Genomic DNA, 26,743 nt, shown 5'->3' on the forward strand with positions numbered 1-26,743 from the left:
GTGTCATGGTGATGTAACAGTCCAAGATAAACAAACCTTGTTGTTTGTGATATTTGCTATTACGTTTAAACAATTTTCTATTCCCTGTTTAGTAATTTAGAGAATTAATAGATTTCTCATAGACGCTCATTAAGTAATCATTGTGTATACTGTGAGGCAGCTAATTTGCATGAATGAAACATACGGAAAGTAGATAATTAACCTGTTGGGACCCATTTTTATGATTAATCACAAACTGAGCACACAGAAAATGAGTACAGTAATGAAAGACTCATTGAGTAACTATTACGTATTATACCTGTGACTTGTTTCCTCTTTGGCGTAGTATGTTAAACATGAGAGATCCCTCTTTACCTCCCGAGTCTATCCTTCTTAATATACCAATATAAGTGAATATTCTAATTATGGAGGTATTAATTTCTATACCACAAGCAGAGGTGAAGAAGAGTGAAGAGCTTTGCATACAGTGTGTGTACTTTAGACCTGGAGGTGCTGCCAGCTTCAATATGAAAGACGAACGTGTAATCAGAGAAGTTTCCCATAAAAATATGCAACTGATGATATTTTACTAACACTGATGAGGGCAACGTGTTTTGCTCAGCGCTGCATCGGGCTCAAGAAAAGGTATTTGTATATTGTTTTTGTTGACACTGATTACAAGTAAGACATCAAGCCCATTTTATATATATATGTACACACACAGAGTTAAAAACGTTACGCATAATGTTGACATTTAAATTCTACATCAACATTCGAATGCTGCCCAGACATTTTTTTTTACCTGTCTATTCATTCTGTTTAAATGTGCTATTTCTGCACAGTTGCAGATAAAGAATAAGCTGCACTAATATTATTAGTTTTATATTATTTGTATAATTAGACTCCAGTGTGGCTGCGTAAGATGATTCACGACACGTGATCCAAACATTTCCAACAACTTCAGAGCGGTTTGAAGTCCAAAAGCCAAAACTTATTGATGAAATTATTTCCAAAATCAACAACATTTTTTTACATCTAACAAAATATTCTGCTTCAATCCACATTTGTTGACATTTAGCCTCCCAAAAACGACATTTTCACAGCAGTCAAAAAACTGTTTGCGCTCCCGCTTGCTGCACATAAAGGGAAGGACGCACTTGTACAAACAGGGCGGTCTTGCAGCACTATAAACTACACCTATAAAATTAAAACTCTTTTTCAGCTCCAACACTATTATAGTAAAAAGACTATGCATTTAATCACTTAATTCAAATGAAGATTTTGTTTGAGGAATAAAAAACATTTTTTTAAGAAGTGATGATTCATTCGAAAACCTCCAGATCTTTAATGAGTACACAAAGTATTGGTTTCAGATACTTCAGCTTTCGGCCCACTGTGTGTTTGATACTTGCGAAGAACTGAGAAGAACGCATTTGTCTCATCAAAGATCCTTGAACATATATTTCAGAAGTGTGGGCTCATTTCCTCCAACACTTGTGGTTTATGTTTCTTGACCACAACTATAAGTCTTAAGTTGAAGCTAAAACAGCACAAATGTACTGATCATACTCCAGATAAATCACTAAATATATTATGTTTGCAGAAGTGTCAGAACGCATGAAATAAATATCTTAAATCGTACATTAATCTGTGTCTTATATATGTAAATGTACTTTTGTTACTCTGGCCGTTAACCTTGTAATGAGGACAGGAAGTAGTACCTGTGTTTCCTATGCCCAGCTGCAAGGTGCTGCGGTCCTTGGTCAGCCCGTTGGTTTTGGGACTAGCAGTGGGGGCGACGGTGGCCACCGCTCTGGGTGGCCGCTTCCCGGGAACCTTCACTGTCGTCCTCAGCAAGTCTATCTCTTTCCCATGCACATTCTGCATGTAGTCCTACAGAAATTGGAAAAAAAAGGAACACGACAATTGTTGTGAATGGCCTGCACTCCACTCAAGATAGAGTCCAAACATTCCCACATATTCCCCTCGACACAGGGAACTGATTACACACAGCAGACCAACAAGAATCCAGGAATTATGGGAGAAAAACAAATTAAAAGACTATTCAATTTCCATCCCCATTAGTCACAACCCATCTTAGACCTTCCACTAAGGGTGTGTGATAGTGGAAAAATGATTGTAAAGCCATTATACATCACCTGTGCCCACGCCGCCTCTCCAAATAGCGAGATGTTAGGCTTAATGAATGCAAACAGTCTCATTCTCTTTCAATTTGGGCATTTGATTTGGTTTAAAGCGACTACTGCCCAAATGTGGGAAGCCAAGGTGAAAATCATTGGGCTCAGCAAAAAAAAGACCCAGATAGAGGCGAGCTCGGCCTTTGCCGTCCCCCCACCGGCTCCTCTGCTTTATTACCGTGTCATAAAGCACTCATTTCTTTCCCAAGCCTCCTCGCTAATTACCCAGTGAGCGCTCTCATTTCATTTTATTGCTGGAATTAACAGCCAGATCGAAGCGTGCAAAGCTATTAAGATGTGTGATTAAGCCACATTCAATTAGTTTCTACAAACAATTTAATTGATGTAGCAGATAGAATTAACAGAAGGTGATTGTGTGGATGGCTTGGCTGACTGCGAAATTAAAGGTTCCCCTCTTCCACTCTCAGTCTGCCTCCCTCCCTCTTTCTTCCTCCCTCTCTCCTTTCCTCAATCTCTCTTCCCCTTTCTCACTCCTTCTCTGCTCCACTGCTCCAAATGAGCTCGAGCTGTTACCGCGCTAATGTAACTGTCTCCCTTATTTCACCTCCCTCCGTAAGTCAACAGATTCATAGATTCATAGATTGCCCTGATGACCTGTAATAGCTGTAATGATCAAGAGATAGCCTGTTCAGTCAATTACATACATCACTGTAGCACAGCTCTGCTCTACTAATAACTGCTTGTAAATTAAACCGCTAACACACTGTCAGTACAACAGGGCCACACACAAGGTTCGCGTCTAACTGTTGGGCTTGTGCTCAAAGTTTGAGCTGTCTCATTAGACGCCAATATCTTTCATTTCACCTCGCCAGGATTATCTGAAACATCTTTAAACACAGGGCTGGAGGAATCAGAGAGTGATGGGGGGAACTGGAGGGATTTTGGAGGAAGACGGGCACCGGGATCCTGAGCTGTCTGCTGCCAGCCAGCCGAGTGTTTAAGAGGTATTAGCAGCCCAGCGGGATTCTGACAAAGATGGATGTGGGAGGCTGGTCAGGCTCTGCTGCCATGCGGTGAGAACCATTATAAATACAAGCCAGCGTGCAGTCTGGGCGCGGCGGGCACGCAGAAGCACAGCCATGTCTCCATTAGACGGCACCGGGGATGGGCACCACAGGAGGGACAGAGATGACCACTAGGACACCCTGTTTCTTAATACTACACTTAAAGTCACGGGGTTAGCTAGTTATATACAGTCGCTGTAGAAATCATGAGCCTATATGGTTGTAATCCAGCTCGCTACAGCAGCGGTGGTAAATGTAATCCCATCAAGAGAATCGTGCTCAGCGGTTGAAAAAATCCTACATTAAAACCTCCAGTAGCACCCTCGAGTACAAACAGTAGTGTAACAAACACATAAAGCCGATTGGAAAAGAAATGGGAAGGGAAGAAGGGAGAGGAGGAGGGGTTCAGACTCACATGTAAACTGGGGTGGTAAGTAAGGACGCCGTTATCACACAGTGTGACATATTTCTTTTTCCACTCCTTGTTGAGGGATTTGCCACTTCGCTTCAGAAGGATTCCCTGTAAGAGACGAGGCATCACGGTGAGCATGTGCTCCTCTCAAAGCAGCATGGTGGATGATATGAGCCATTATGGATGTTAAATACCATAAAACAGCATTATTATTGCTATTACAGATTTCGTTATGGCAGTTACATTTTGTTTGTGGTGAGTCGTAAAGCAAACATCATTTTAAGTGACAATTACGAAAACAGTATGGAAGTGATTACACATTAAAAAATATGAAAACATAACAGTAATATTTAATTACATCCCCTTAAACTTTCATTCTTTATTATAACTTAGTTGGCTGACAGGTTAAATGACATGTTTCTGTTGTGAACCTCCAAAGCTGGCCAAGTTCCTCTGGCTCAGAGACCCCTCACAGACACAGAGAGACAATCCAATTTGCCAGACCTCCTCCCTGCATTCATACACATAACATGCTGAACTCTGGAAGACCTCTCAATCCTGGGATTAGGGAGTGTGATCTCCCCTCTTCAAAGCCCACTCAGCTCTTATTCTATTCTACTTTATCTTCCGCGGCCTTTCAGGGCATCTGATGGTTTCCTTATCTGCTGAGTAAATCCACTGGTAAACAATGCAGTTCCTCTGCTGGAGGTGGCCAAACGCTGCTGAGTGCAAGGGCCAGGAGGCTCTCTGGGGTTAAATAGTGAGGAGGGGCACGCTTAATTAGGGGATTAAGCCGGGGCAATGTTTGTGCTTTTACAGCCAGAGCCTGTGTGTGTGTGTGAGCTGAAAAAGGGGGGGTTAAAGAGGGTAGTATTTTGCTAGCCAGGCCCATCCTGCAGGCTTTAATCCTGATTAACACATCAGGAAGAGCTGACCCTCGGTGACCTGGGCACCAGGCTGTTTGCCGACAATCATCCTAATCCGAACCCGGATTCATCTAAAGGGGGCGAGGGCTGAGCATCGGCTGCATGTTGGGAGTCAGTTTGGTCCTCTTTGTATTTTATCAATGTACCTGCCTGTTTAGAGCTGCTCACTGACACAGGGCTTCAAATAGGTGAGTAGAGTAAAGATTTTAACATGCAGATGTCACCATGAAACTTCCCCAGCTGACTTACATTAAAACAATTATTTTTTTGTATAACAAGTTTATATGCAAATGTGCAAATAAGGCCTTAACTAATTAAATATCTGCTTTTTGCATTAATTTCCAAACAGAAATCTGAACTAGAATAAACGCTTGAATGTGTATTTTGGATGTTTTCTTCCCACTAGTCTGAAAGACGGCATGTTAAGGAAGCAAAATAGCCCAAAATCCCCAAACTGACCACTTCATCTCGCCTTAAAATCTACTCAGCAAAATTTAAATCTGTTCTTCTCTATTAAAATCATCAGGTTACAGGGTGTAAAATAACGTTATCTGAGGTTATCTTCACCTGAAATCTTTGAAATAGGAAAAAGATATTTGTCAAATCAAAATTAAGACAGTTGAGAAGACAGACAGCATCAACGCTGGCTGTGTGTCGCTGAAGCTTAATTAATTTTAATCAACAATTAGTTGTATTAATTGCTGGGTATTGCAATAAAATAAAATGTCATGATATTCTCTTGTCCTTGATCGCAAAAGGGGCAAAAAGAAATTACATATTTGTATTCTGTGTTGTAAATATTGTGTTGAATTGTTGTTTAATTCAAAAAAATTAAAAGTTGTGCATTAAATGTTATTTCATATTTCAGAAAGTGTTCATTATCTATTTAACTGTTGATACTCGTGATGATTTTTCAGGAAGAAACATTGTGTCCCTCAATCGATAACTTGCTGACTGCCCAGACTCTTCTCAATTTAGTCAATAAAAGAACTGTAAACACTTTTTAAATGACTCTCTAATCATACAGAGTAAATGAGCCAGTCACACGGCCTCTGGCGACTTTATAATGCATGTTTTACAAGCAAATATGTTCCTCATCTCGTGGCCTTACTGAAGCATACACAAATCTATACATGCAATCAGCGCGGAGCTTCATATATTTATCAGCGCCGCGAAGCAGATCAATAAAGACAATAATGTGAAAATCTTTACACGTGCCGACCAATTTTTCTGTTTTATTTGAACAGTCGCTGTGATGTGTATCTCGTTCAGTAATTGGAAGCTCGACAAATGATTTGGGATAATTTATCTTAATTGTTTGATCGTCTGCTACGTTCGGATTAATTTAAGCAGTGTGTTCTTTATGTGATACTTTGGCCTCAGAAGGCAACATGTGTGGAGCCCTGTGCGCACACACACACACAAAGAGATGAGTGTGTTCAGCCTGTGCGACATAAGGAAACAGGCCGATCGTCAGACGTGCTCTCCGTGGCCACACAATTGTCATATCTACACAGAGGAGATAGTGTCTCTCTCTTCTTTTGTCAGACGACCAGGAGAAAAGCTGCATCCTGCCACTGCGGCTGACTGATAGGCCGGCCCTTTGTGACAGGGGGAGAAAAAGTGTGTGTTAGCTGGTGTGTGTGTGTGCGTTGGGTTGGGGCGGGTAGGGGGGGTCGTGATGGGGCAAGAATGCACTCACTGCTGAGGAGCTGTTGGCGGCTCCTCAGCAGTGAGTGCATTGTTATCCTCACTCACTATTTTTATAGATAGCAGGGGGGTAGGAGCAGAGGAGAGACATGGGGGGGTGTGTGGTGTGTAATTTGGCCCGATGGGGTGAGAGGGTGAGGGGGGGGAGTGGTAATTAAGCTCACATTGACACTTTGATCTCCTTGATTGTGCATTTGACTGGCCTGAAGATCAGCTAGTCACACCACGAACCCCCTACTTCCACATCTGTAAAGCCAACCCCCCCTTTAAAGAAACCCTTTGTAGATAAAGAGGGGGATGGCTCTTGTTAAAAGTTGCCATGATACTCAGAGAAACTGGCCCTGGACTTTAGAGAGGAGCTTCCAGTAATGGGTAAGAATGGGAGAGTTTACAGTAAAGACTGCTCGGAGGGGATTCTTTCAACCTCCTGCTCACCTGCACTCGTCAGATTTGCACGCTTCTGCAGATAAATTACATTAATCTACATAAAACGAGCTTCACGAAGATAAAATAATCATTAAATGTTTACAGAATTATTTGAAGTTTAAATTTCCATGCTTTTAAGGGCATTTTTAGCAAATTTCCGCACAAATAAAACCACAATTTAAACATCTGTCATGTTAATAACTTTGATTTAAAAGAAATAATACACTGCGGCATTTATTATAATTCTCTAACATCACATTTATATCTATTACACGAACATCTACTATCAGTGACAGACACAAGGGCCGATAGATGCTGTATCTGTTAAACTGGTTTCCCCAGAGCAATATTTTCTGATTGAGTGAGGGCGCTTGAAAGTGTCATCCTGACATTATTTTCCGCTGGACCAAAGCCTTGGTAATTTTCCTCCAAAGGGAGTGAGAAAGTCTGGCTCAACATTTGAAAAAATAAATTAAAAAAAAGGTCATTATCTTCTATCATTTGCAGGTAAAGAGGATAATACAATGATGCTGACCCATTTTCAAAAGCACTCATATAATCATGAGTGATTACTAATCAATGTGTCAATTACTTCTCCTCCGGTTATCGTTGGACCTTTAGAAATGATCCTCACTCTGATATGTAATTCAGCGTTCAGCACTACACAGCTGGTCCTCTGGAGCAAAGCATGAATACAGTAAAACAGAAAAATAGTAAAGAAATCGAGATAAAAATAAAAAACAACCAGCTAAAAAATTGCAATTATGTTACATTAGAAATCACACTCAGTGAGTCTATAGTATTTAATAGAGCATAATGTAAGTGAATGTGAAATTACCTTGGAAAAAAAAAGAGTCAGAGTAAAGAAAATTACATCTGTTGGGACATCTAATGAAATTTTCAGCTCATCATCAGCTGTCAAAGTTGATTATATGAATACGCATGAATGAACTTTCATGCAAAAATACTACCCACACACAATTATGAGCAATAATAACAATAACATTTCCACTGGGACTGAATGGTTTTATATTAAACGGTGCATCCGTGATCCAAATGTAAGATTATTATGATCACATGATTGAAATCATATTTCCAAAACTGACTGACATGAGTCTGAATACATCGCCTAACGCACAATAACTACGTCTGCTTACAGTGGTTGTGTTTACGTACACACAACTAAAACAGATATTTATTTTCAGTTATGGTCATTCGACGAAAAAAGAAATAGTTATTTTCATTACAAACTCTTTAATCTGACAATTTACCTGCAATTACTGAGGTCAGATTGTGCCTTTAAAATGTACAAACCTACATATTTTTAAAGAGAAAGGTTGATGATTAACACAAACTTAAGATGTTTCTTTGCTAATAACCTTCCTAGTGTTATATCTAAACCCTCAGCCTTCTTCTCTCTGGTACTCAGCTGCACTCGAGGGCTGCTGAGGTAATTTGTTAGGCTGTGTTGCGTCGCCATCTAGTGGTTACAGCAACACATGACTCTGCCCAAATCACAGTGTTGAACTCTATGATGCATACACTGACATTAAATCTTTAACACACAGCATGTCATATGTAATGACACAAAAGAGATCAGACTAGAAAACAACTTGCCAAGAAATGGGAATTAAATAAAATAACTGAGGGCAGGGATTGGGAGAATGTCTGTATGAGTAGTAGCCATAGGAGTATTATTATCAGACAGAAAGAGTTCAATTGAAAGATAAAAATCAGATTTTCAGGACTTCACTGACAGTTTCAGTGTTTTATAAAGGCTCAGCTGGGCTGGTGGTAACGCATTACAAGTAACGCAAGATAAAAAAGTTGTTTTCTTTAAAGGAACTTGTACTTCTACGTTTTACGAAAGTATATATTTTTGAGCCAGTCATCTACATTTTATTTTACTACACTTCTTACAAGAGTTAAACTATCCTTCTGTAAATATTGAGCTTGAGTGTATGGTGGGGAACACACAGGAGCACCTCTACTGCAGATGCCAAGTTTCCAGCTGCCTGAAAGAAAAGCGGCACCACCTGTCTTTTGACCACGATGTGATGATGAACAAGAGGCAGGTTTCAGCAACAATTTCTGACCACATTTTCTACACCAAAATCTTAAACATACAAAAATGTATCTAACTAGCTAATGTTAGTTTTCTGAAGGTTAATTTTTCATGTGTTAATCTTTGATGCTATGATAATGACATTAACTCATCTTATAGCTAGACATCTGTGACACTTTTACATGTATTAATCCTCATTAAAAGCGGTTATGGTTATTAATTCATTAAAAAACAACAGTTTTATCAACAAATGCTGTTTTGTCATTATTTTGCACTGGCACACACATCCTGAAAGACATTAAAATGTAAGGTAACTTGTACTTTGAGTAATTTATTAACCAGGGTTTTACTTGAGCACAGATTTTCAGTGCACTCCTCACCACTGAGGTTCAGTATTAGCTTTATGTTGGAGGAAATGTGGGATAACTGGAGACCATTCCCACATCTTCTGGGACAGTGTGCAATGCAGGGTTTTTTGCAAGATATAAAAGAGATTGAAAAAATAATGCAAACTGCCATCCCAATGGATCCTGTGTTGTTTTTTGTTGGAGAACCACCTCAAAATGTAGTTGGCAAAGACCAAAGATACACATTACGCATACCTCTACTGATTGCTAGATAAATGACGACTATAAAATGGAGGAAAGAGACAAACTCAATGGACTCAGACTGAAATAACAGTGAAATATATGACAGCAAGACTGCAAATCAAAGTCATAATGTGGGTACAACACATGCGTAGTGAAAGGTCTGCACTTGCTGAAAGGCTCAATAGCTGGCGCACTATAATAGAACATAGGGGTGATTCATTTGTTTCACTGAGGTGTCTGCAGTCAGAATATATTTCATACCAAAAATAGGATATGGGTGAGAATTACAAGTCTGCAATTATTGAAAAGGTCTTAAAAAAAACAAGACCGCAAACAAGGGCTTATCCGCCACCATCCATTCGAGTGTACCTAAAAAGTTCTGTCAGCAGAACTTTGCACCCACAGAGCACCTGAAAGGACATCATCCCTTTGTTTCTAGCGCCGTCTGCTGTAATCCTCCAACACTGCAGCTCCAGTTACACTACACGTGTCATACCCCGAAGCTTTCATGGGGTCAGAGGACGTGTCCCAGACTTCATTCAGCAGCCTTGCTGGACACTTTTTCTACAAAGATGGATTCCTGTCATGCTGTACTTGACTGTCTAAATGCTAGGATGTGAACTGGTGCACTTGGAAAAGGACATAAAAGAAAAACAAAGTTTAAAAGATCATACTTACCCAGGTAACTATGAGAAATGTAGTGTACAAATGAGGAAGACAGCTTACCTGTTTGATAGGTATGGCCCTCCCACTGCCTATGCTGTCTGTTTTACTGTCAACGCTCTTTGCTTGTTCACTGGCTTTCCGTGACTGCAAGAAAACAAGAAAGTCAGTCAGCAACTGAAGCGACACACTGATGGCAAAGCAGAGAGGGAGATGTGGGGCGTGAGGTGAGGTTTTGGGGCGTAGTTGTGTATGTTGGGGTGTGTGTGTGTGTGTGAGGGAAAGAGAAAGAGACTGGGGGCAGGAGGANCAGCAACTGAAGCGACACACTGATGGCAAAGCAGAGAGGGAGATGTGGGGCGTGAGGTGAGGTTTTGGGGCGTAGTTGTGTATGTTGGGGTGTGTGTGTGTGTGTGTGAGGGAAAGAGAAAGAGACTGGGGGTCAGGAGGAGGGGGGTGGGCAGGTGAGGGTTTTGGTGTTTTGAGCACTTTGCAGTATTTGTGGAGAAACTCGACGTTGCAAAATAAAAGTCTCAAAAGAAGCTCGAAATTAACAGACAAGCAGACCAGCGGAACAAACAGCAGTAACACCGACGTGCAAGTTTAAAAAGGAAAAAAATAAAAATTAAAAAAGAGACCAAACCAAGACCACACTAGACACATCTCAACACAGAGGAGACCAAGGACGACCACACATTGAGTCATGACTCAGCCCTGAAACCCTTTGGGGGATCCTTCCCTCTGTGTGAGACCCAGAGCGGGCCCTTAGTGGACCTGCAGACCACCTGCTACTATACCAGTGTAGCTTCGGCTGTGCCTTTAGCATAGTCGCACTGATAAGGGCTTTTGTTGCACGGTAAATATGTTAAAGGTCATAACAGGTTAAAGGGAGAAAAGGGAAAATGGTTATTTTACAGGAGACTTAAGTTAAAGAAGTTTCCTCCGACCTTTGACCTGCAAAACCTGGAGGGACGTAAAATAATTGTGCAAATATCAAACAGTCAGAAAAGTAAAAATGAATGCACATTTCAAGTTTCTGGTCGTACCTGTGAAGGGAAAATGGTTAGACAGTAAATATAACTTTACAGGAAAATAAATAATAATAAAAAAAATAACCTTCCCACCCCAAAACAAATAAAGAGATGTGATACAGGTAGGGACAGACATGATTGTGTATGGTCTCATTCAGAACATGAGAAATGTCCAGTCATCAATGGAGAGGAGGTAGAGTCTTGAGTTCAAGTAAACCAACTCTGATGTTTATATTTTTTCCAACATTTTATTCTTTTTTAATGATGACTTGTTTAGCTTCTATACAGACACCATACAAAGCAAGTCACAAATTCACTTCAAAATATTCAACAGATTGAGCCAAACATTGCAGTTCCCACAAAATATAGGATGAACAATAAAGGCATTATTTCATATACTCCTTATATGTATGTACTTTTTATAGAGTACCATTGTAAATAAAATACAATACAAGATATACAGCAGTCTATATTTTTCGTCAATCCGTTCATGATAGAAAAGCGATTATGCAAGAGTTCATAATCTCTGTACCAAACCTAAAACTGAAGAAAACGAAAAGAAATCAATGAATAAAAGACAATTGAATGTGCAAAAATAAATAAAAAGGAAAACAAACATTAAGATTAACTACATTCATACAAGTCGGTGCAACCCAGTGTCATTTGTTGGCAACTTTCAGTATAATCTCTCTCTGTAATACCTCAACACCCTCACACTCTAACCTGATTTTTATGAAGGCCTTCATAAAATATCCCCAAATTACTCTAATCTAAAATACCTCTGTGAGAATACATTTATACCACATTTTCAATTCCATTCAATACTCCCTGGAAAATAAGAAGGAATCAAATAAAAACGGACCAAATGAATGTAGGAAAATCTAAAAGGAAGAACAAAAACAACTTGGCACCTCTAGTCCTTGAGTCCTCATTTATGGCAAAAGGCAGTGTGATGTCATGTAAGGAAAGGTTGTGTCCTTTGGGTGGCTGGATAACAGTTCCAAGAGTGACTTGACTGTACAGCGTGTTTTCATATGGGATGTCTGAATGAAAGTTTGGGGGGTGGGGGGTGCGGGCAGGGGTGGACGGGGCATTTCCAGAAGAGTCCCTACAGTCTGTCTCACTTCGTGATATTTGACAGTCTACTTTGAGTGCGCTCAAACACTCAAATGGACTCGACTTTAGGCTGCGTTAGACGCAAAGTCCTATGGTTTCCGTTTAGTGCAAGTTCTATGCATTACCCTGAATGCGCTAAAGCACCGAGGGTAAAGCAGCCACAAGCTCAAAGTCCTCAATAAATAATCTCCTCTCTATCATGACTGGCAAAGCAGGGGGACTCTTTTATTTAAACCGTCATGCTCTTCTAATTCGGAAGGAGTTGGAAAGCCCTTTTTGTTGAAGAAAGGTTGGAAACAGAAGCACAAATCTGCAAATATTGAAAAACAGTGTCAAATGGTTATTTTTTTTTTTTCTTTGTTTGTTTTGGTTATGTTTTTTATTTCATACGTGGAGATCCAGTGACAAGTCAAGGGACTTAAAAACATGGAATGGGGAACAACGAATGGCGGACATTAATAAATGCATCAAATGAATATGGGTGAGTAGGTGGGATGGAATTAAGTATAAAAAATGCCGTAGTATTCGTTTAAACTCCTAAACAGTGTGCTTTTCAACACAAAAAGGGACAGACAGCCTGAAGACGTCAGGAAAAACCACAGACAGATTACAAAACAGATCGTTCAGAGTTATTGACCATGGAAGCACTAGGAAAGAATAATGTGTACTGTGCTGACACCTAGTGGCCGAGGACAGTTATGGCAAAGACTTGCTTGAGATGACTGTGGTTGGTGAAATTGGTTTGTGAGGGCGGTGAAAAGACGGAGTGACACGATCTTCTGTAGTAAAGCTTTGAGTTTCATTCACTTACTTAAAAAAAAACAAAAAACAACCAATATATTATAAAAAAGATTAATCTATTTTAAGGGTTTTTTTCTAATCAACTATGTCTGATGTTTTTGTAGTCAGATTTAACTTGGGTTTAACAATCTGAACCCAAATTCTGTTTACTCTTCAACACTGTTAGCTCAATAAACACATTGCAAAGGATTTTTCTTAATTACAAGAGTCCCAATGCCAGCGCCACAAGTATTACTTTTATATCTGATTACAACTGGACAAGATGAATCACTTGCAGCAATTTTCTCTGTAATATCAGAACAAAATACCTTGTACGTGAAGTGATTCTGATATTGATCCGTCAAAGCTTGTCTACTGATGACATTAAGGCATATTTTCTTTCACTGTTACTTCACTTGAAACTCCCAAAATTAACATAAAATGTACTACTTACAAGAGTGTGGCTAGAAAACATGACAGGCGTTCTGAGTGGCAGCCTGCCGTCTATCAGTGAGTAGCAGGACTTTGAGGGAACTTTGTAACACAGATGTCAATTTGTTTTTAAAACGGACAAAGCTAGGAAAGGGACATCCTCCATACTGTTGCGTCGATGAAATATTTTTCTCTTTCTGTTGTTTTGTAAAATGGCAAAAAAAAAAAGGTCGGCACTGCGAGTCTTCCTCTCCTGAGCCCATCGCACTCTTCAAGTGTCACTGAAGATATGTCGACATCGCCCCGTTAACTTTCCGTCCCCTCCTCCTCCTTCTCCTCCTCCTCCTCCTCCGTTTCCTCATCCTCCTCCTTCTTTCCTCCCTCACCCTCCCTCACTCCTCCCACCCTCGGCTCGCTGCTCCTCAGAAGGTCATGAGCTGAAACTCCCGCTCGGCTTGCCACTCCGGCACCCACACTGGGTAGGTGGCGTGCTTCGGCATCTCCATGACGCGGACGGGGAGAGGCTCATTTCTCTGGTGGACATGGTTAGTCACTACCTAGCAGGGGGGGAAGGGAGACAACAAGGGGAGCTAGCACACAGCCTGTACTGCTCGGAGGCCACAAAAAGCCTGCGGCTCCCACAGCAGCTGGGGTAACAGGGTAAAGGCGGTAGGAGAAATAGAGGAGGGAGGAGACAGATAGGGAGGTTGGAGAAGGAGTTAGTTAGAAAGAGATGGGGGAGAGAAGGTAGGAGACAGGGGTCAGAGGGGAACAGAGGAAAGAGGTGAAGGGGGAGGAAGACAGGTGGAGGAGAAGGGACATTTTAGAAGTGGGGAAGGGCAGAGGGAGGAGTAAGGAAAGAAGTCATCTCACGTAGCCCAATCTCTGTCTCATGATGCTCATAAAGTTCTGGAGAAACGAAAACTTGGGAGAAAAATTGAAACCTTTGGAAGAGCTGAGTCAGGCATTCTGAAAACACACACGTTGGCTTTTTCTGGAGGTACAAACAAGCTCTCTGTGGAATTATTTCATTGATTTGTACAACAACAACACTAGTTTTGGTTGGAAAAAAAAAAAAAGAGAAGAAGAGAGAAAGACAGACCCTGCAGACCTCCCTGAGCTCGGAGAGGCAGAGGTCTGGCTACGTGAGATTAGGAAAGGCTTAGCAGCAAAGAAGAAGGCTGGTGTAGGAGGGAAGAGAGAGGAGGAAAGGGGGGAGCAGGCTGGGCAGAAGAAGAGGGCAGAGGCTACAAGTAAAAGACAAGCTTTGGACAGCTAAGGAAATTAGAGTGGTTAGTGCACACATATGCTATTGGTTAGAGCAGAGGGCAAATACGACAGGACACGGGGTAAAGAGCAGGCAGACAAGGGTCGGGGGATACTGGTGTGGTAGTGAATCTTGGTGGTCGAGACCGGATTTGGGCCAAAGTAGATGTGGGGTGAGGGAGTTGTCTAGACTCAGCGAGATGATTAGTGGTTGGGTGAGCATTTCTATCTGGAGCTGGGGCGTTGGAGGGTGCTGGCATGCGTTATTAGCAGCGTGTAAACAGGGCATTGGCTGGCTCGGACTTTTAGTTTAGCTTGGCCGGGCAGGAGAAGTGGCATTGGCGGTTTGTTGCTGCCGTCTCTGCCCAAAAGGGAAGTCACTGCAAAGAAAGGATCTAGTAAAAATAAGAGGGGTAGGGGAAGGGGAGGTCAAAGATTTAGACAGTGCAGAGGGCCTAGCTTGTTATGGGTGAGATGAGAAACTTAATCCATGCGCACTTACTACATCCAATTAGAAAAAGAAAAAGGACATGAAAAGACGATTTGTTTTTTTTCCACAGTGCTTATCTTTGATATTTGCTTTGAAAGAAGGGTTTATTCTTTTGGAGCATTTCGGGGATCTAATATAATTTCTATTTAGTCTGTTTCTCCTTTGCCCATTGTGCTGTGTGAACAAGACGCTTTCTTTGCCTGCATCGGAGGCAGGAGAGGTGGCTTTTGATGCATTTTCGAGCTACCTGTCTCCCTCTGGTGGACAAAGTGTGCTTGGCAACATGCCTCCTAGTAGTGTGAGTGGGTGTTGCTTTGCATCAGCTGTCGCATACTTACTGTGAAAATGTTGGAGCGGCGCTTTGACTGCTTGCGGATGGGCGTGGGCGTGTTGGAGGCAGCGATGGTCTCAATGCGCATCTCCCGCTGACTTATGCTGGGGGTGGAGGGAACAGAGGAGGAGTAGTCGCTGAATGCACCCCCACCATTGGCCGCCTGGGGAGCGAGAGAGATTAAGAGGAACCGACAGAATGAGAGGAAGGAGGGCAGGAAGAGAGACGGAGAGATGGAGAGACTGAAAGTCAGAGAGTCTTTGTAATGAGGGACATTTCCACACTGAGACAAGAAGTTATGATTCTGAGAAGAATTACATAAACAGAGCATGTGGGAGACTTCTTTAAATAACATCAGAAAGCTGTTATTTGTAATAAAACAACGACACGATCAGCAGTTAAACAGCGTGCCGTCTTTGATGATTTGGATCTTACCTGGTTAATGTGAACAGAGGGGATGGATGCGGCGGGGACTGATGAGTGGCTGGGAGAATTGGGGAGAGATTTGCATGGACCAATAGAGAGCTGCTGCTTTTTCCTCATGGCCACAACCTTCTGGGCAACTGGAGAAGAGAGTGGCAGAGACTCAGTGACAGATTGTTCATTAATCCTGTCAAATTCTTCCTGATATAAATACCTCAGAGAGTTTTTGGGGGGCTGGTTAATGAAGCAACATAGAACACAGAAACCAGAATCGTAGATGTGCTTCTGCAAGTCGCTTTCTGAGACTAACACTTCTCTAGAAGTGAGAGTAACTACTTGTACCAGCTATAATTAAATGCTACATAATCAAATAATAAGCACCCGCTAGTCTTGGGTCGTAGATTGGACACTTTTAACCAACCTAAGTGGCTGAAATAAAGATGTTTTCAGCAACCACCTTCCTTTAAATGTGCAGACCACACAAACACGACCTCAAGTAAGAGACCTATACACTGCCATTGCAAAACTACAGATCATTCAGAACGCTGCTGCTGCTGCCAGGGTTTTAACAAAAACTAAAAAGAGAGACCGGCTCCTAGTATCTTTTAGAATTGATTTAAAAATCCTACTATTGGTTTTTCAGGCTCTTAATGGCATCGCCCCCTCCTATATAACCACCTTATGTCCCTCCATGAACCCTGAGATCCTCCACAGCTGCTCTTTTAACTGTTTGCTTCTTTTAGACTTACTGGCTCAGTGGACGGTTTTAAACGACTCAAAACATATCTCCTAAATATATAGCCTATAACTAGCAGCTATCTGTTTTTAATATTCTTAATATTTTTATTACTTGATTAATTATTGATTGATTAATTCATTTATTCCTCTGATTTCTCCTTGAATGTTTGTCTCTGCTGCTGAATCGTAAAGCACTTTGTGCATGAAAGGTGCTATATAAATAAAGTTCATTCATTCATCCATTCAGTATCTCGGTTTCCTAAAGACTCGGATTGCCTTTTGCTCTTATGACAAATGAATGTGGTGAATGTGAAGCCAGAAATCACGACGCTGTGGAGAAACAGGCGGTTGCTCTACTCACTAAATATCAAAATAACAGTTCTAAAAATATAAACATATCAGAGATCAAGAAGTTCTTGGTTTATGTCTGAATCAGCGTGTTACAGTCGCAAGTAATTCTGAGTTAAAGGTCAGTCCTCTTACTTTGGGATATGCTCATCACATGTTATCATTTAAAGGGTCAGTTCCAAACAACATATTTCCTTACTTAACTGGAGCCATGAAGACAGATGTTTAATTAATTTCTTGTTATACGAGTTATTTGTCAACCTCCTCAGAACGTTACAGGTATAAAAATTCAACAGTGCATCCTCCCAGAAACTATTCAATTCTATTCAATATTTTGTTTGGTAACTGTTGGAGTTTTGTTCTAACAACACGGTCTCACAGAAACGCGTGATCTGGACACAACATCTTAACAAAGCATTACATGGTGGCGGGCACAAAGTGTGTGAAAATTTCGTGGCACAAAACACAAAAACAATGCTGATGCAAAGTCAATTACGAACAATCGCAGTTTCAAATTAATGTGATTAATGTTGTAAAACAGCTGTTTGAAGGTTACACAACATCACAGAATGTTGCCTACACTTGTGACATCTGTGGCCGGGTCTGCCACTCACTATGTGCTTTGCATAGTTACATAAAGTACCTGCATGAAGTACTCCATAAAAACCCGTAAAATCACGTAACAACATTTGGTTTTACAAGGGACACAAACGGCGATCTCCTGGCTGAAAGTCCATATTTGTCTGACCCAACCTCAACACAATTCATGTGCCCACCGCAACAAATGATTCTTAATGACTTTGCCGTAGCTTTGTTTTTATGTTGCCAGCATATAGTTTTAAGACATTTCTTGCCCCCCACCATGTAATGTGTTCAGAGTTTGTGTCCATTACACATAGTTCTGACACCAGGCTACTTCTTATGGGTTAATTCAGTGAAGAGCGGTGGCTCGAAACGTCGTCACTTCACTGATTGAATAAATTGCATTGAATAGAAGCCCTGCAGTGTGCGAGCTTTTCTTTACCTTTTCAGTTTTCCACATTTTTGAGCTCAGCACCTGCACAATTTTGTTCGTGGATGTGCGTGCTTTTTGCTGCTTAATCCAGTGGTTCCCAACTGGTGGGTCGCAGTCCAAAAGTAGGTCACTAGTCCAAGTTTGTTAAAAACACACTTTACTTTGAAGTACAGTGAATTTCTGGCACAGGGTTTATTTTGAAGTGCAGTTTCCTGCTGTGGAGTGAGTGACTAACAGACAGCTGCTTAACAGAGACAGCAAACTAGCTCGACGGCATGGCCAAACGCAAGTATGATGCTGAATGTATTAAACTGTGTGGACCCTGGACTAATGACTGAGGAGAAATCTAGACCCTGTGGCTGGATCAGTTGGGAACCACTGGGTTCATCAATATGAGAATCTGCCAAAACCTGATTTAAGGGCTCACTCCTACAAGATATCAGAGGTAAGAATACACATTTATCTGTACCCACTGTCAGTTCAGAGTGTAATCTTCAGCCTGCCCTGCATATTAAAAATATGTGGGAAAATGTCATTCCAACATCAAAAAAGGTCAGACTGCCTCATTTTCTACATTTTCTTGTGAGCTAACAGAGAACACAAGACACTGTAATTATGCTTTTCCTTATTTCCTTTCATGAATTTATTGTTAGTGTTGGATATTCATATTAAATGTGGCCAAAGTTCAAAATAAGAGGTAAAAGTAAGGAGGAGTAATCCATGTGAGCAAAAACCTTCAGACCGTTTCCAAAGTTTTTATCTATTGGTGAGACAAACTGATGTCAGCTTATGACAGATATCTTTGTATGGTCCTCTGCGCCAGGCACGTTACTGCAAGTGTTTACGTCATACACACTGCTACGTGGAGCTACATGCTAACGTCAGGGGAATACGTTGTTAATTTCTCCCTGATTTTGGATCATATTCCTGTTTGAACATGTCCGGTTGTGTTTAGTAGCTTTTATTGGTGTTTTTACATGGTTAAAAATGTGCCTCAGTCATTCTCCTGGCTGCAATGACAGTGCAGGGATGTGGAAGACCTGGAAACACTGACCAATCACAGCAGACTGGGCTTTTTCAGGTCTTAAAGAGACAGGCGCAAAAACGGAGCATCTAAGACAAGGAGCTTATACAGGTGTTCCAGCACAGACAGGATAAGAAACACTAAGTATTCTTTGACCATTAAAGCATGTAAACATGTTCTAGTAAAAACCCAAAATACAAGGATGAACCTTAAAAGAGTATAACAGGTCCCCTTTAATGTCAGACTGCTGTAGATGTGAGCAAACACAACTAAGGGCGACTATGGCGTTATGATGTCTGCAGGTTTACACACAGGAATTGTGTTGGGACATGTCAACACAGTCTTGAAAACAACAGAGGAAAAACACTCATTTTCTGTTGTTTCTTTATAAACAGAACACCATATTAATCAAATAAAGCTCAACAAAGTAAGCAAAGCTAATTCCAGCCAGATGAAGAGGCATATGAGCACATTATCACAAACACCTCGGGCCATTTGTTTTCCAGTCAGGTAATGAGCAACATACTGCAAGGTGGCTCAAACATATCTCCTCAGGGGAAAAAAAAGGCACCTCTATTTCCAAGAAAAGCAATCATACAAAATGATGCTTGCAATTTTTTTTGTGTCATTCACTGAGCTCTACAGAGTGATGTTAGCCAAATGAGACTATTGTCACCATCTGAACAACGTGATTTTCCATGCAATTGGTGCAACCTGTCATTTAATTCACGGCACACTTGAGTGAGGGACTGGGTGGACCGAGAAGAAGGGAGGGAGGGAGGTGATGTTCACGGCTGCGTGATGTGAATTAGCACTGAGGGAAAGAGATGATTTGAAGTTGTGCTGACAGCTGGGACCACAACGCCCGGCTGCCTGCTGCAGCATGGCAAATACAGAGAGAAGGCAAGGGTGACACAGAGCGACATCTCCAGACAGCCAGCACTCCTTCATCTCTTTTAATTATTTCAAATTGGGCTTCAGGAAGCAATTAAGGCAGGGAGGGAAGACAACGTGCCTGTGCACCAAGCCAATGAAATGCAAAGTGAACGCTGTGTTACATATTCAGATGTTTTGTGGAGGGATGACAGGCTTTCAAAGGAGCTGCAGCCTTAGGGGATAATGTGCCAGAGTTGAAGCAGCCGAGTTTCCAAACGACAGTTTCATGACTTCAATTATGGATTCAGGGGAAAAACTCAGACTTTCCAGATACCTTTAAGAGACGTTAAGAGGGTATTTCACCATGTGTACACAACTGAATATTAAATCGTCTCTAGCTTAGAGTTCCACATTTGTATGCAATTCTACAAAATGATTTCAGCTCCCATGATTAATAATTGTAGTGTTGGACAAATCAGTTTAATTGAACATGCCTGCTTTATGTATCATTAATGGAGGTGAGCCTATTAATGCTCCTCTACTGTTCACAGAGTATGCTGCCAATCATAGCTGCTGAGCACACAGCATAAAGCATATTAATATGCGTGTACAAGTCTCTGAGTGATTCAAGCATGTACAGGCATTTATGCATGTTGCTAGCAATAACTCATGAACAGCCTGAAGCACTTTACAACCAGCAAGAAGTGAAGAGGGTGAATTTTAATACAAATTTTACTCATGTTTAACACAGTGACTCGAGCTGGCCAAAAAGAAAAATATTGCTCCGATATTATCAAGGTGATATAATGATTTGTCAGAGGAGCAAATCAGTAAATCACCTCAGACCTAATTTAATCACTTTTTCCTAAAATGGGAAGAAGGTGAAAAGACCCTGCGTCTGAGTGGTGTTCGCGCCATTCACACAAAACACTGCTTATTTGTTCATTCAAGTAATCTTCACAAAATCCTCCAGTCTTCCCGTCAAATTTATCAGATTGTAATTTGTCAGTCTGAGATGTGGCTCAGAATAATTTTGATCTCAATTAATAAACACAGCCTTTGTGTTTGCCTTGAGTGAGGCATGAGTTGATAAAGTGACAACTAAGGCTGCAACCAACAAATTATTCATTGCAGATTAATCTGCAGATCATTTAATTGATAAATTGTTAATTGTTTTGTCTATAAATGTCAAAGAATATTCAAAAATTCCCACCACAATTTCCCAAAGCCCAGGCTGATGTTTTTAATTTGTTAAGTGTGACGTTATGTTTTACAAACTGCCTCAACAATTAACTGATTTTAAAAATAGTTCCAGATTCATGTTTTGTCAACGGACTAATCGTTTCAAGTCTAGTAAAAACAATGCCAATCAAAGCCAGTGTTTACAGTCAGGATTTAACGCAAAGGTTTCTTGATTTTAACTTCACTAGTTGAGCAAATGGGTCAGAAATGTACTTGCCCAAAGTCAATTTTTTCTTGCTCTTGGCTGCAATTGTTTTATTTATTAGTGTTTATTAAATAACAGAGAGTAAGGACTCAAGACTAAACTTTTACAGTAAATCTGTTGTGTGTTTAGTTTCTATCCTTCTTTAATCAATTTTATTAGCTATTTATTTTTATCACACACTGCTTTCTCTGGATTTGGCCTGTGTTCAGTGTTTTTATTGCTGGTTTTATCTTGATGGTGTATACTACTGTATTTGTCCCATAAAGCACTTTGTAACTGTGTTTTGATAAGTGCTACACAAATTAAGTTTATTATTATCATTATTATTATTATTATTATTATAATAAAGTTAACAGTCATGAAAATGACCCTGTTTTATCTGCCTTGATTTCAGACTTGCAGCAAACTGTGCAACACCTTCTAGCGCCACCCAACTAAACTTCTGTTTCGAGGACAACTGAAACACTCGCTTGTGAAATCAGCTCATCATCTTTGTCTTTACCCGTCGCCATTTTGGCACCAGTGCCCAATGTGCAACTGTGTGCAACTCTCAACAGAGCCATCATCTCTGGAAAACATGATGGGTTTACTTTTTTATCACTAGCCTGATTGAGCAAGTGAGTTGATAGATTTACTAGCCTGACATGGCATTTTATTTGCCCTGAGCAATCGGGCAATCCTGAAGCCCAGTTTAGACCAAAGACTTGCGATGACGAGTTGAAACAAAGAAGTACTTGCAATGTGCCATTCTGCAACATTTTAAAACCTGCTGGTTCACAACAACACAACTAGATGAGACAGTGTATCATCTCTATGCAACAACTCTCTGTACTTCCGTTCTGATTTGCAGCCTTTCAGGCTTATTTTGTGGCTGAATATAACTTGTAGCTTCTTAAAATATGAATGAGAATAGTGACAGTGAGATACTGACTGTAGCTGCATTTGTAGTAGCGATGACAGGGTGAAAAACAGAACCAAAACGAGCATCAGATGGACTGTATTCATAATACATACGCCACAATAATATAGATAACAAGCGCCATTTAATCAGTCAATAAGAATGTGTGTGTGTGTGTGTGTGTGTGTGTGTGTGTGTGTGTGTGTGTGTGTGAGAGTGGGGCATAAGGGCAAGGTAACGAGCCGTCTGCGGTCATTTTGACCTGACTAGTGACTTCACTACAAGCCGACTAGCTGTAGAAACAGGTGATGAGCTTTACGTTCTGAAACCAGCCGCTGGAGATTTGACCAGCTGAGCTGCAGGTGACATCATCAGCCGGCTTGAGTTGAGCTCAGATGACCATTTCACACCGCTGCAACCTTTCTCCGCAACGTTCTAAAACGGTTTCATCTTGTTGTGAATCTTTGGTCTAAAGTGGGCTTTATTGTTTAACCCTGACCGTTCAGGGCGGTCAGCTTATCCAGTATGTCTTTTATGCCAGTTGGGGGTTAACTAGTAATCATCATCATGTTCATGTTGCACCTTTTACATCCTGTCTAACCCACTTCCACCTTTTTGGCTCCCCTCTCACCGTCCTGGAAGACTCTCTCCACATTGAGGCCATAGGTGGAGCAGGTCTCATAATACGTGCAGCGCTTCAGGTCGTTTGACAACTTTCTGGCCCGTGAGTCGTCGATCACTCTGGGGTTGGCAGCACTGATTGCATCTAAGAGAACATGATGAGAGAAAAGGTATTACTCAAACACAAACATATACTTTCATTCTGAACATAAGTAACTTCCTAAAACAGCTGGGCACTGTAGTTTTTAACAAATGATGCTAAAACTGGAGTAAATACATTATTTTGTTGGGAACTATTTCCAGCTGCGGAGTAATACACATTTGATGTGCAAGGGGGGTATTTCCGGCAGCAGGAAGGTGTATGTAGGACTGACTAAAAATAAACTCATGTTCATCACCCGGTGCGACAGTGTGGCTCATTGATGTGTTTCAAAGGAGCTCCACTACACACAGAAATTAACTACCATATATCAGGCTTTTGCTACACAGACAGAATTTGTTAGTATGAATTAAGTTGGTCTTTTTCACAGAGATTGTTGACAGCAACAAGAATACAGAATATGTCAAACTGATGCTGTACTCATGTTTTTTAGATGTGAAGACAATGTTAGAACATAGAGTACTTTTCATTATGGAGCGAGCAATATCTTGACAAAACGTATACATGTCAGATGTAGGGCAAACACCTTGTGTTCCAACGAGGACCATGGGGACCTCAGCTGTGTTCCTGTAGTTGGATAGGCGCAAGAAGTAATTGTAGACTGTCTGGAAGCTGATCTCATCCTCCAGGCTAAAGACGAAAACCACCGCATCCACCCAGGTGGCGAACTGAGGACAGAGCAGAGGTGATACTATGTTGGAGCACTGTGGTATAGAAGCTGCCTCGTTATTGCAAGAACATTCACCTCCCTCCTCTTGAGAATGTGTTTAGCTTATTGTTATTTTTCCTGGATGTTGGAGCTTCACTCCACAGAATGATGCATGTGCCGAGTTCGACACTGGAGGGTTGTTTCCACATTGATCTACTGGAGTGTTCTCAGCTTAAGACGTGTGCAAACTAGCAACTACTTCACATCACAAGCCAATCACCATCCAATATGCAAGTCTGATGTGGAAACTTGAAAACTCCAGCACACATTAACAGAGAACAGAGAATGGCCCTTTCAGTACAGTAGGATAGATTATCCGTGTAGTAGTTAAAACTTTTTAAATAAAATTAGCATATTCATGGACTCTATAGGAGAGAGAGATGTATATCCAAGAACTTTTAACAAGGTAGTTTAACTTTTTGAGAGGAAAGTATATGACACACAAATTATTTTAAATATTTATACGTCTTAAAACAAGTCTTTAATGAATACAGTTTGTTATTATAATGGGTTTCTGAAATAGGCTATGTATCTTACAAGCAGACATTATTACTGTTATGAGTTGCTGAACTTCTACCTGCAGTTCACACATACAGACAGAAGGGGGCAGTGTAGCAACAGCTATAATACAATGAGTATCTTGTTTTCAGGCGAAGAATCAGTATTAGGTGAGTTGAAAGTGAATGATTAAACACTACTACTGCATCCTTATCTGTCTCCTGTATTCCCACTGCTTTCATAATCTTGGAATCTTCGTATTTACTGCATCATATACATCCACAACCCCAGCGCAGTTTATGATCGAACAGGGGGAGATAGGTTTCCCCTGAGCTGAGGAAATCAATCCTAATCACCATTCATTGTCGGAAAGAGGCTAAGCAGAACCCAGAGTAGTGCCAGCAGTGACAATCAAGTGATAACTATTCCCCTGTACTGCCCTCGTCTCCATTCAGCTTTCGCACCTCGCCCAGCCCCCCATAGGGGATGAATGGCAAATCAAGCCTCCAAAGCCACAACTCTGCTCAGCCTCCTGTGAGCGTGAACATAATGGAGGCCTTTAATTATGCCACTAATTATACAGGCAGCTGACAACTGAACCGGACTCATTTCTAGTCCCTAATCCCACTGAGCGTAATGCAGGCGTATATCGGGGGCTTTGCCAAGCCAGGTATCAGTAGCAGCTAATGGAAACGCATGGCGGATTCACACTGAGCTCACAAGTAACCAGAAACATTGAATCTTGTAAATTAAACCACGAGCAAGTCAGTTGGAGTTTCTCAGGGTTGGGGTTTGTTAACAATTCATTGAATCTGTTTATTAAATCTCCTCCTTTGGAATCCCTTGCTGAATCTATTTAAGTTTATTTTAAGAAACAGAAGTTACATAAGACTTCATACTTAAAGGGGACTTGTTATGCTTTGCCTTATTTTCTGTCGGATGTTCATTGCAAATGTTTCAGATTATGAGGTAAACATTTGTAAAAGCAATCCTGGGAGCAAAGACCGTTCTGAATACTCGCTTTCCAATGTTGCATTTATACTTTTGAGACAAGCTGATGACATATTTCTTTATAAGGTCATCTACTCCAGGCACATTACTCCAAGTGTTTACATTACATAGCATACACTGCTACATGTAGCTACATGCTAATGTCAGGGAAACATAATCTTGGTTGCTGATGTTGTTAATTTCTCCCCAGTTTCAGATCATAGTCCTGCTGGGTAACACTTTACTTGAAGGTATCTACATAAGAGTGACATGACACAGTGATGAACTTGTCATAAACATTATGTACATGTCATAAACGTTTATGACAAGTTGACATTGTTTGGGTTGTCTTTGTCATAACAACTTGACATTAACAAGAAATGCACCTCTTTTTGTGTTTATGACATGTTGACATATGATTATTATTGTTATGACAAAGACAACTTCTGGTAATGTCACTTTGATCAATGTCAAGTTGTCATAATCAAGACAACCCAAACAATGTCAAGTTGTCATAATCAAGACAACCCAAACAATGTCAACTTGTCATTACAAAAACCGAATGACACTTAATGACAGCAGTCATAAATGTTTATGACATGTACATATTGTTTATGACAAGCTCATGATTGTCATGGCATAGTTGTGACAGTGTCATGTCACCCTTATGTACCATCCTGCTGCACATGACGTGTTGTTAAGATTTTGGTTTAGAAAAATTTATTGGTGAATTTTCGAGGTAGAAAGTACTCGCTACACTCCCTTACAGTCATTCCTGGCTGCAATGATGGTGTAGAGACACCAAGATACGGAAGACCTGGAAATGCTGACCAATCAGAGCAGACTTGGCTTTTCGAGAGGGGTGCTAACAGAAACAGGCGCTAAAACAGAAAGTGAAGACAGGTGTTCCAGCACCTGTCTTCAAAGTGTTAAAAGATTATTATATTTTGCCTTTATTTCAGCGTGAAGCGGGGAGCGAGAGGGGATGACATGCAGCGAAGGGCAAGGGTTGGAGTCAAACCCGCAGCCGCTGAGGCAAGGACACAATCCCAGCACACAGGACGCCCTCTCCACCAGGTGAGCCACCGGGCGCCCTGTATAAAGTGTCTTTAACATTAAAGCATGTAAACAGAGGAACCCAAAATACAAGTATGAACAAGTAGTAGTAAGTATGTGGTATATGAATGTACATTATTCTTTGCTAATAAAAAAGAGGAGAAGATAAAAGACTCCTAAGGCAGATGCTTTGTATTTCTAGTAGTGGGAAGTAACTGTGCACAATTACTCAAGCACTGTGCTTAAACATGCCTTTGGGGCGGCAGTAGCTCAGTCTATAATGACTTGGCTTGAGAACCGGAGGGTCTCTGGTTTGAGTCCACAGCTAGACAAAATGTGGATTACAACAGAGTAAAAAAAAGTTGAATTTCCTCTTGGGGATTAATAAAGTATATCTTCTTTTGCATTAACAAATGTTTCGGCTACTTGTGAGCTTCACAAAATGGCTGAGAACACACCAGTGTTGTATCCATGTTACAGCATATTCACACATCTAGACA

General features: G+C 40.9%; 1 protein-coding gene across 5 annotated transcripts in view; it reads right to left on the reverse strand.

Moving 5' to 3' along the window:
- Positions 1-26,743, reverse strand: part of agap3 (ArfGAP with GTPase domain, ankyrin repeat and PH domain 3) — a 162,385-nt gene that overhangs the window by 50,531 nt on the left and 85,111 nt on the right. For 4 of the 5 annotated variants that reach the window (XR_007569092.1, XR_007569093.1, XR_007569091.1 and 1 more), the window contains exons 5-11: positions 23,517-23,658; positions 22,841-22,975; positions 15,876-16,003; positions 15,448-15,603; positions 10,058-10,141; positions 3,618-3,722; positions 1,701-1,872 (exon numbers count right to left, since the gene is read on the reverse strand). Coding sequence is in view for 2 of the 5 variants with exons in the window: in XM_050032859.1 (XP_049888816.1) it covers positions 1,701-1,872; positions 3,618-3,722; positions 10,058-10,141; positions 15,448-15,603; positions 15,876-16,003; positions 22,841-22,975; positions 23,517-23,658 (922 nt within the window). In the remaining 3 variants the exon portion in view is untranslated. Of the gene's footprint in view, positions 1-1,700; positions 1,873-3,617; positions 3,723-10,057; positions 10,142-11,282; positions 12,452-15,447; positions 15,604-15,875; positions 16,004-22,840; positions 22,976-23,516; positions 23,659-26,743 lie in introns of those variants that run through there. The other variant, XM_050032861.1, reaches the window with a different exon arrangement.

The sequence above is a fragment of the Epinephelus moara genome, chromosome 21, assembly GCF_006386435.1.
Source record: "Epinephelus moara isolate mb chromosome 21, YSFRI_EMoa_1.0, whole genome shotgun sequence".
NCBI classification, from domain to species: Eukaryota; Metazoa; Chordata; class Actinopteri; order Perciformes; family Serranidae; genus Epinephelus; species Epinephelus moara.